The sequence below is a fragment of the Cebidichthys violaceus genome, unplaced genomic scaffold (assembly GCF_023349555.1).
Source record: "Cebidichthys violaceus isolate CVI_PGR_0920_01 unplaced genomic scaffold, fCebVio1.0.p SCAF_2, whole genome shotgun sequence".
Taxonomy (NCBI): Eukaryota; Metazoa; Chordata; class Actinopteri; order Perciformes; family Stichaeidae; genus Cebidichthys; species Cebidichthys violaceus.
Window position 1 is genome coordinate 17,536,544 of NW_027176372.1, and position 12,076 is coordinate 17,548,619.

Below are 12,076 nucleotides of genomic sequence, written 5' to 3' on the forward strand. Positions count from 1 at the left end.
AGTGTAGCAGCACATTTTTGACAAGGCATCACATGTTTGCAGTTAATTTAACTGATGCGTGGGCATGTATTAGTTATTTAAAAAACATTAACAACCTCTTTAGTACACAAACCAGAGGTGATGACATTCAGGGAAAAGCTTGACACGTTAACATGAATTAGAAATGCAGCTTGATTAGCACAAAAAGTGTTGCTCAATGATGACAATAAATTGTGAAATTGGAGAACCGACGACACACCCACGCAATCTGAAAATGCAGCTTGCTGATGATTATGTTGATTGCTGCTCAGATATGGCTTTGGGTAGAATGTGTCTGCGGATATCAACTGGCCATTGAGGTAGTTTCAGTTAGTATGCTTGCGGTCATTGGAGTTTTTTCAAGATTTATTTTTCATTTCTAATTTGGGCAATCTTTGTTCTGTCTGCCAGAGACACAGTTGTGCTGTGTTGATCTGAAGACATATTCTAAAAGAATGTGTTTCAAACACTACAGAGAACTTGTCTGATTCTTGCACAAAGAACTGAGGGCTGGCATCCATGTCATCCCACAGCACTGCACTGATTTATAATGGTAGGGAGGGGAAAATAAGAGGCCAGGATACATCACTGAAACATGAAGGTATTGAATAATACTTTGCTCATGAATAAAATCATTAAAATAAGCTCTTTTATGACTTAGACCATAAACGTGAATCTTGAGCGCTTTATGATTAATGCTTGATCTATAAATTAAATGTTTTAGATTTTGAAGGTTTTAATTTATTTATTTATGTTTTGGTTTATTTTTCATTGTATTCCCATTTTGACGGGGCAGATCACCTGAGGACACAAGTTTTGTTTGCTTTAACTTTATCTCTTTCTTAGACAATCTAGTTCGGGTTGCACCACTGTGCAAACTAATGAAGCCTCAAAGGCTTTGCTTAAGTCATTAAACATGGAAATCTAACTACACAGTTTTCTTCTAATGGCAAACAATTGCATGATAACAACCTGGCCAAGAAAATCAATGTCAGTGAAAACTAATGTAGTTGCATTGTTAATGTTTTAGCCAGGAGGATTTCACATATACATATAACCTCTGTAACCCTGGCATAGTACATCTATTAGGTAGGTGGTTCTTCTTTTTTCATTAATTTAGAGGAAAGGATACAATATCATTAAAAAATATATATTTACTAGTCAGTTAACATGTGTAAGTTTAAAGGCATATACACCACAAAACATGCTTCTGTGGAATCATAGTTAAGCCTCTCAACCTTCCTGAGTCTTGGCACACGGCCCCTAAATCTCAAAATCTGTTTTTTAATTAGAAGTCTTTTGGGCCTAAATTAAACAAAGCACTTTTATCTGTTGACATTTAATTGTCTACTCTTTACATCGTAGATTGATGCTCTTTTATGTCCTTGCCAATGTAACCGTCACATTTATTAAATTAAAAGACAGATACTATATTCGGAGTACTAACTATTGCCAGCATAAACCAATGTGCAACTCTTATTTTTATCTACAATGCAGTTAGGCAAATGTTTATACTATAAAAGCACAATTTCCAAAATACAACACAATTCAAAGTGATCCCCTATCCCTCTAGGACATTTATACAAATTAGGCTTGGTAAGATTAATCTTTATTAATATTCATCGTATCCACAGTTCATCGTTTTGAAATAGACATGGGTTCATTCAGTTTAAAGTTCTTGCTAAACTTCTTTAATAGTCGGCTGGTCAAAATATTCTCACATTCAGACACTAAATGCCACTGCTCTCCAACATTTAGAGGTGGAAATTACAAATCACTTGGGCAAATTTTATTTAGTTTAGTTGAGTATACAGGTCTCTAGTCACTGACTATGTAGTTGCTTTACTTTTTTTCTAATGCACTTCAGTTGGTACAGGAGAAGCAATCATGTCACTGTCAACAATACTTAAACACTCTGGTCTGCTACTGTCTGTCTTCAGTTTAATAATAAATTAAATTTATTAGTGGGTCAAACTGTTCTGTTCACTGCAAAACTAAGCCTTCACAAGCAGTTTACGAGGTCAATAGATCAGCAGCCACCTACTCACAACAGAGTCATCGCGATCTGTTCTTCTATTTTTGGTATTCTGGCTGCAAGCGTACAACCCATTAAGGAAATGCTTAAAGTGTTTTTATCATTCTAACCAGCTATTATTATTGTCTTGATGGAACTCACCTTCTACCTGCATTCAGAAGATTAGGAGAGTGCTGAAGCTTGAAGTGCTAGCTTGGAACTCTATTTCCAAAACTGGTTTTGTACTGTGCAAATCATAAGAGGTTACACAACACGTCCTTTTTATAAATCGGCTTAGTTTAGCCAAATTTAATTTGGCTAAGACAGGAAGGCCACATACACAACCTCAAGACACAAAAACATATGGACACCTAAGCAAAAGTTCATGTAGAACAGGCCCTGCTACACTGACCTACAAAAGCAACTGCTGTTACAGTAAATTTATTCACAGAAAGGTAGCTGACACAGCTTCAGCCCATGTGAGAAATAGGACCATCTGAATGTTACATGCATCAACATAACAAGAACCCATGAAGAATTACAAGTACAAGGCCTTTGTTCCATGTATGGATTAGTGTATTTATTCACTTGGAGTTTTTATGGCATAACTCAAACTATATGAACGGAGTTTACGTCTAATATTCCTCCCACTACTCAACACTATACAAACAGTGGCAAATTGCTTTTCTCCCAAGCCTGTTTAATGAATGAACCAATCACGCATTAATGGCACAATCCACCGAGGAGTGCTCCATGTTTGGAGACTTTCTTCACACCAGACGCAGTTGGCGAGTGCAGAATTGTCTGTAGACATTGTAAAAATGTAATTACATTTGGGTTTATGGATTCCAACACATACAACATGTACTGCTTCAAGTTAAAGCTGTACACCCTTTTACTATTCCTTACTTGTATCACAGGGCATTATTATTTCACATGAAGAGCACCGATAAAACAAGTGGAGAGCCTGACTTTTCCTCGGAAATTGTTTTTTGGTTTTTCTTCTCGTGGAACACAGTTACCATTATCATTTACATTCCTTTCATTTATGTTACATCTGCCATCATGATTTGAATTATTCTTTGTTGTATTATTATTATTTGCATCTTCCTTTGCTTGATATGGTGATTTTACTATAATGATAGTCTGTTGATCCATATCACTGCAGTTGCATTTTATTATTTATAGTTTGAATAATTCAATTCAAACACCCTCCTATACGGTTTACCTCTTCTTGGGTTTTATTGTCAGAACTTGGTGCTCTTGATCTTAAGTTTCCACTAGTGTGTTTCTCTTTTATTCTTTTAAAACTGTCTACTCGTTTTATCTAATCATTGTGATGTGTGTCTTGAGTTCAGATGTATCATTTTTTCAGGATGTTTTCTGATCAATGTTGATGAGAGAGGACATGGCATTGGAGCACATGTGAACACCTGCAACACGTGCACTTGCATGATGAAAATTTGAATTTCTGTACTCTTCGACCACCGAGGTATATTTTGTCGCAGTAGGTCAAATGTGATAATGCTGCACTTCAGAAATGCACCTGAACACGTTTTGCAGCTTTTGTTCAGTCCATATGAACACCTCAATTAGGATCTCTGAAAGTCACATTTAGCCTGTACTTTAAAAATAGTCCAAATCATTATTATAGGCCCTGGGACTTAGCATTATCCACCGGTCAGGCTAAGATGCTTATACATTAGCAATCTACGGGACCAGGCAGCTGGACAGCAGTCCTGGAGCACACAATGACTTCCCATTAATGGGTTGCGGAGCATCGGGAGAGCCCACCCTGAGCAGAGATTTCCATGTGGATGTGACCTATGGCACAGGGGTACCTGCCCCCAGCCATCTGCACTGATTTGACAAATGATTCTATATCAAAGGCCTCTGCACTGATTTGGGTGGTAATTGATTGGAAGAGAGGCCCTCAAATCCCTGATTGGTTTAGCTGGATGTTGGGGGGAGATATGCTGTGGCAAGTGAGAGTAGAGAGAGAGAGAGAGAGAGAGAGAGAGAGAGAGAGAGAGAGAGTACAGTGCAGGAGATCTGGGAAATATAAAGAGCTTTGCCTCATTTGCACTCACACAATTTTGTGTGATATGCAATTTCTACACACAATATGCATGACATACTTTTTTTTTTTCTTTTACAGAACCACCTATGACATGTCTGTTTTCGGTTTCTTTTTCTAATGTAACCGTCAGGATATCCAATTTGTTAGTGTGTCCATGAAGATGAGATTTCACCATTCAAAAAGAGGAATCTGGTTAGAAATGGAATATTATTGATTTGTTCCACATGGAGGTGTGGTCTGATGCAGATATATGAGCATGGCAAGCTGGCTGAGAGGGAGGCACGGATTATATATTCCTTCATCAATTTCCCCTGAATTTCTGATGCTATTAACCCTTGTTGTGGAAATCGTGTGACAAGAGAGATAATATCAAGCATGGCGGTTGGTCATTGTTAGTGATTCCCCTGAGGATTACCTCTACCTCATAAATCAGTAGAGCACTGCATGAGAGCACACACACGAATGAATGCATGATATACTGAATACTTATTATATATGAAACATAATCTGCTTTATGTTAGGCATGAATCTGAAGGTTTGAATACCTCATTAAAAAGTACTTTTGAAGCAGTTAAACATGCGCTTTAATGACAAATATCATTTCGAGATTTTTCAGTCAAATTACCACTATAATAAATGTGAATCCAATAATATTTATTGATATGGTGTTTCACGTGGCCTTAAAATCCATTTAAATGTAAAGCTTGCATAATTTACCAGCTGTGACTTCAAGTAAGTCATGTATACAGTATGGCATGTTGGATGTTCTGCAGATAAGCCAGGAGACTGCAGAGCTCTGCTAATGCAACTGCGACAGCGATGCCACATACATATAGGCCTACCGTCTTTATTACACGGCAGGCTGGCTGCACCGCATACCTTTTGCCATTTGACACAGACATGTGGTGCTTGCTAGTGACAGATTCTGCACAGTACTGGTCCCAGAGGTCACAAATGACCTTTGGATTGTCTTTTTTTTCAGTCACAAAGAATTATTTGTTTGACGATGGCCACCAATGCAACCCCGGGCACTCTGATGGAGCCGTGGGTTGTCGCTGCTTGTCTTTTGAGATCACATTTGCCTCGTATGAATTGTGTGTGTGGGTGTGTGTGTGTGTGTGTGTGTGTGTGTGTGTGTGTGTGCGTAAGACGGGTTGAGTGAGTGAATGTGTGTGTCTGCGTGCTTGCATGCGCAAGGACATGCATGTGGACGTACGTATTCAGGAAGATGCCTCACTAGCCACCCATAGTCAGCTTGATGCCTTTAACTAAGCTTAATTGCTGCATGACTAGCCTCTTGTTTGGATGCCAGAGGGATTTTCTTTTATTATACAGAATGATTCATCATTAAGATGTGCTTCTTCAGTGGCCTTTCCTTGGCTTAAAAATGCTGCAGCCCACAGGATCTTTTCAGCATTTTATCTGTGGCAATCAGCGTGTTTGCATTTGCACCCTTATCAGACCTCATAGGACAAAGTGTGCCTTGAAAAGCAGCGTGTCTGTCTCGCATGTTCGTCACTCAATTGTTAGGTGACATTTCACAGGACAGGTTCTCATCTTGTGCGCAAAGTAAAACTGTAAAATGGCTTGGAGCGGCACGGCTTTAGTTTACCTTAGCAATTTCAGAGCTGGCAGTAACGGGGTGCAGCGCAGGCCCCATACTGACAGAGGTGTTTGATCCCCACCCCCATCCTTGTCCACTCCATCTGTCACCTAACTAGAATGCACTGTTCACGTAGACACGTAACATCTATTGACGCATGCATGCACACACATTCTTTCGACTAAACAATAATAGAATAATATCAGCCAGAACACTGCCCTTCAATATCATACCAGCCCCAAAACTAAATATTTAATATATTACATTTTGAAGAACACAGAAATAAACAATTGTCTTATTTCAGACGTTTCTGTTTACCATCTCTGCTACAAATGTGATTGTGCCGGAACGTGTATGCATGTGCACATCCCTCTTCAAAATTCTTTCCTATCCTGTTGTGCTGTAATGAGAAACTGTTATTCATGCTGTAGATTCAGAAGAAAACCTTGTGAAAAACTGACACAATTTTCTACCGCCTGAAGCCTTGTGTCAGAAATATGATCTTACCCTCACCTCGTACCCTGACTGCCGTACTGTAATAATGCTCTGAGGTGAGCCCACTCATCAATTATTCACAGAATGCAAGATTTTCACTCTTTATCTTCTCGCCAGCTAGAGGAGACCATTTAAGAAAAATAGGAGGAAAATAAAGGAAAAGAGAGAGACAGAGTGAGAAAGCAGCAAACCGCTTGGCGGACGAATAAGAGAGCTTGCTGTGGACAGACAATGCTCTTGATGCAAGGTATAATTGTAGTTTAACAACGTGCGGACCTCCGGGATTTTCAGTATGCAATGTATGGCCTTTAGACTTGGATCGCTATGGAAACCAAAGGCCCTGAAAGACCTGCAGTGCCCACCCACTCGGACAGCCGTTAATCATCTTCGCTCAGATCCTGGCACTGCAGAATTTGGCCAATGTGTCAAGAAGCAATTATATATACTTAGTGCTCGGGCACCCGATCTCCTCCCTCCCCTGTCTTTCCTCGCTCTCACATTCTTAATATAATCACAGAGTAGTCAGTTTAAAAGCCCTCTGTTCATTCCACTATCTATCTGGGGGATGCACACAATGCAGATGAAGAGAAGTGTAAAAAGACAGTGGATATTCTATTCTGAGAGCCATAATAATCAGAATATTCTTTTCATATAAATCATATCCAGCCATTTACTCGTTTTAGCAGCCTCCAGAGCTGACTGACATACTAAATTAGCCCAGCTGGCCCATTGCATTCACTGCACATATTGGGTTGGTGCGGATCATGGAGACTAATGTGAGCTGACTAGAGGGAGATTATGTTCCGCTGCTAACAGCTAAAAAGTGAATAACACGATCCGCAAACCCACGGTGTTCCCCCATTACATCAGTCCCGATCAGCTGTGTGAAAATGGAAAGAGAGTAAGTGAGAGAATGAGACGGAAACGTGGCGGGACACAGACAGACATACTCGAGCTAAAGAGAAAGAAGTGCTCCCGTATTAAACATCTGCAGAAGCCCGTTCTACACTAGACCATGTCAGACTGAAATTTCTCATCAAGAGGAACCTAAATATGAAAAGTGCAGGTGATATGTGAAGGGCATGCAGTGTTGACAGACTTCCAAACATAAGTTGATTGCCTTCCCTGTGATTTACCAATGACAGACGTGGGGGGGGGGGGGGGGGCAAATCATATTTTATTATTATTTACTGTCCAACACCATCTAAAGCTTTCAATGCCAGCAAAGTCATTTTAGACAGCTAGCTGTGCATTAGCGATGTAGAGGAGTGTTAGGCTTTGAACAGTTGATGACAGGCTGTCAGACAGCTTCCCTCCATTGGTCTCCTTTTACCAAGGTCCACTCTTGCAACAAGCCACTCTCCACCATACCAGCCATTCATCCAGAAAAGGACACGGGCATTTTTGACACATTTGGTGCTAAGTGAACTGAAATCGTGTGAATTTCACTACATAGCACATTATCACATTTGCAAGAGGCATGCACCAGGAGCAGGAACTGAAGGGGAAAGTTATTTCAATGTGTGGAAATGACTTGAGACCATCAGAGTGAAGTGATGACTTTGACTGTGCATCTACAGGACTCATTATCATTGCATAAATCTGCCCTTCTCACCTCATATCAAATAAATGTTGAAATAATGAAATGCAGAGAGACAAAAATAGCAGGGAGAGAAAAAAAAAATAGGCTTGATTTTTAAGTGAAAACAGTGTCTTTTTTGCACATCCTTTGGCAAATATTTTTTGTGAAAGGAATGTGGTGCATAGATCATCAACTATGTGAAAACAGGAGAATGGTCTTGACATGATATAAAGCTAATTTACAAATGTGAGATGTGATGGCGCACAAACAAAAGCTAATAAGACAATAAATAACATGAAATGCTTAAAGTAATTGTTACTTTACATAATGTTGTTTGTCCCCTGTTTGAAAGCAAACCGGCGCTTACCTTATGAGGACAAATGGGGGGCGGTGAGTTGAAAGACTTCTCCGGTGTCTGGCTCAGGTTCTACAAGAAAAACACATTATCAGGGACATGTTTTCTGTGGAGGGCATCTCCCTGCAAATCGTCAGTGACAGAAGTTGCAGCTTATTCCCCAGTCCTTACCATTAGCATTTTTGCAATACATTTTAGAGGGGTTAAGCGACTCGCAATCTTTGCAGCCCACTAATCCAAAACCACAGCTTTTGTTGACAGTTGTATTTTAAATCTTTATCTTGACAATATCATCTTAGCGTCCACCATGTGAGTGGGTACAGTGATGTGTTTTGTTTTCCAGTTTCCCCTTCCTTCTGTCCCTCCAGGAAGATTTTAAATCCTTCTTTGTCAGAAGATTTCACTGAACATATGTTCAGACTTTTGCATACACGCCTGAGCTCATTTTTTGAGGTTAAATGATTATCACATTGTTAATACACCAATACATCACTCAGATACAAGAAAACACCATTAAAAAGCTGACGCAAGGTAAGTCAACAAGCCAACAACAGATGGCCCCGCTGCTTGTGATTATGCAAAGATTCAAAGTATTTGCATACTCACAATGCCATCATAAAAAAAAGAGAAAACAAGAAGCCATCTTGAGCTGACCTCGGTAAGAAATGAAAAGAGAGATGAGTGAGGCAAACCCAGCAGGGATGTGGATGGGCTCTGCAAACCTTTTTGGGAATCTACCAAGGGCCTGCCTCCTGGGAAGGCCCTGTTGATTTCCAAGCAGGTGCTTTCAGTTATGCCCTCATATCCAATTATGTGCCTGTGGTATATCTGGTGCTCCCTGACACTATTAATGGCTGCCTTATGGTATCACCAGGACACATGACACACTCAACTCTCCAGACTCTTAACATCTATATTTCATTGCAACATAGAAGGAGAACACCTCTCCGGCCGAGGCAACTCGGAGAGTAAAAAAAAAAATAAAACAGCCAGGCTTTCACTGCGGCATAAACACTGCGTCATTAAATATAAATGAATGAATGGGCCTTGCTGAGATGATGGAATTAGTAGACAAAATTTTCCCAACAGATTGAGTAGTCTATATGACTATGATATCTTAATTGATGTGACAAATAAACATGAGTTATTTTCTTTGGGGATGAGAGCAATAAATGGAATTTGCTTGTGAGTGTGTTGCATGTGTGAGGAGGGTGTGATTTACTGTGGGGAAAACAGAATGACCTTGATTCCAAGCAGTCTCCAACATTGTGACTTCTATCTTTTATATTGCATATTTAAATGGAGATTAATAAAAAAACTGAGGACATTCCAGTGACCTGAACCCCAGCTTTTACAATGTGGAGATGATTATGCCCTGTACCACTATTGCCAATGAACGGTAACAAAACTGGAAATAAAAACACAAAACATTTCCAGTTCACCATATAACTCCCATTCACTCTAGAATGGTCTGATGTGCTACTAAAAAAAGAAAAAGGTCTAAATCTTTTATGTAATCAATGTCAAACTGGTATAATAGATATCCGCACACTTAAATCTATGCAGAGAATGCCTTGCCTGTCGAAAGGACCTTCATCAGCGCTTGCACGGTTCAGTTGGAATGGCGGGTGTAGAAACAAACAAATCACATCCCAATCACTGTATACATACAGTACACCTCTGCACACCCTGGTGGTAGAGGCTCTGCCTCCTGTTAACTCCAGCGTTAAAGTGCTGAATGTAGTATTGAGAGGTTTACACGTGGATGCCATACTTACACAACAAAAAAAAGGGAGGTGGAGCACAGGGTATACATACAAAAAAACATATACAATCACAGAGTACTTCTATAAAAAATATCACATGATTTCATTACATAGTAAATGTAAAAAAAAGAAGAGAACCTTGCTAAATTCACTAAGGAGCAAATGTTGGGATTTATTTTATGTCTGTATAAATTTGAAGCAAACGATAGGGTTTCTAATTCATCTTCGTCGACCACTTTAATTTGAAAATGACGTGGATGAAGCAATATTTACAAATACAAATATAATGTGTTGCTGCTTGGATTCAGTGCTTTAGTTCATTAACAAAAGGAGCCTGTTTAAGCCCGATGCCAACCATAGATAATCTAAATCCTTTTCCCTTTCTTGGACACAAACACAATCACAAGATCTCCCCAGGCTATAATCAGTGTTGTTTTATTTTTTTACTGATTTCCCCCCCATTACAATCTCATTTTATTCTTTGAGCAGAGCAAAACATCACTTTTCATTTAGGCCATATTCCTTTTGTCACACAGCTCCAGTGCAACGCACACATGTAAAAAGTAATTAGTAATCATTCATTTTTTATCAATGCGGAAAGCAGGCAGCTCTGTGAGCAATAACTCATAGTCCATGTTTTTACAGGAAACACAAATGCGATGATGCGCATGTTATCAGGAGACAAGTCATGAATAGAAAAGGAGTGGAAGGAAAAAACATTTTTCAACTCACCTTTGGTCTGGAACATTTTGCATCTGATAGGCAAACATTATTGACAAGGCTTGCAACCGAGGGTCTTGGATTACACCATATATTGATGTTTTAGTCTTTTCAGAGCACTTGAGGTGGTTATTGTAATTTGATGAGGCCCAGAGAGCACAAGGCTATGATGCACAGCAACATTTATTTTCTGAGGAAACGGAAAGATAACTGAAACATGATGTTTCTTTGTCTGATTTCTTGGATACATGCTGATTTAGCGAAGATCCAATTTTTTTTCTTCAGCGTTATTCTTAACCTAACCTACAAATTAGCAAAGTTTTAATTATGTGCTTTATAAACATATGTTGGTGAACCCTTCAGTATAACAGAACTATGCAACTCAAGCTCACTCAAAAAGAATATTACACCAAACCTTGCGTAACTTCCTTTCTGTTTCTATGTGCCAGATGTAGTATATAGTAGTCTGGTCACACTCAACAAGCCAACTTCCTTTACAAGTCCCCTGAAAAAAACAAGAGCACTATTCAGTGCTGAGTGGACAGGGACTTGTGGCACATTTGTGTTTCTAGCTCCATCAGCTCAGCCTCCATTCTCCACACACACAAGGAGGCTTTATTCTGTCGTCTTCCCCGGCTACATCAAATGTGCCGAGCTACATTTAGTAAACTGCGTTTCCAGCAGCTAGTTACTGCTTTTCTTACTCTGTAGCCACCCTGACATTGTCCCCCCCCAGCCCCCCAACCCCACCCCCAATAAAATATAGTACTCTCACTGGGATTAAAGGAGCAATATAGTTCAAGGATTATCAAATGCCTTTGATCATGTGACTGCCATGTTTTTGATCTGCAGCACACAGCACCAAATATATTCCCTTTTTCTTGCCTTCTGTCTCTGTCCCTCTCCATGGAGTTCCCTTTGCCTGATGGTTCTCTGCAGTGTGAGAAAACCTCTTGACAGGGAGTGAAGGAAGAGAGTGTAACATGCGTGAAACACAAGTGCTATGCAAGATAGTGCTGTCTTGTGTTGACGTTTGATTAGCGCGTTGACAACGTGTAACGAGAATAAGATGCGTTTATATTTTAGCCCAAAATTGTTTACATTCAGTCCTTTATAGCCATCTGAGTCCATATTGGATTTCATGTTTTCCCCCATTTGACGCAATGACAAAGATGTTTTGAATATAAAAGAAAGCGACCATAGATTATTTGCCTTTGAAACAGGAAGTAAGGTTTCAGATGCCTCAACCCCCCACCGTACCCCCAACTGCACCCTGCTGCAGTTCATTAGCAATTTCTGAGCCTTGGGCTATTTTTCAGTGTTTCAATCCCTACATTATTATTATTTAGTGGCTGACTTGGACATGCAATCAAAGGGGCACGCAATGTGTGCAACACTTGTATCGTAAAAGCAATGCCTTTTCCGTGATGCCCAGACTAAAAC

General features: G+C 39.7%; 1 protein-coding gene across 2 annotated transcripts in view; it reads right to left on the bottom strand.

The window, feature by feature from the left end:
* pcdh11 (protocadherin 11) overlaps positions 1-12,076 on the bottom strand; it is a 125,075-nt gene that overhangs the window by 63,242 nt on the left and 49,757 nt on the right. For both annotated transcript variants that reach the window (XM_068714905.1, XM_068714904.1), the window contains exon 4: positions 8,160-8,219. In XM_068714905.1, coding sequence (XP_068571006.1) covers positions 8,160-8,219 — 60 coding nt within the window. The remainder of the gene's footprint in view (positions 1-8,159; positions 8,220-12,076) is intronic.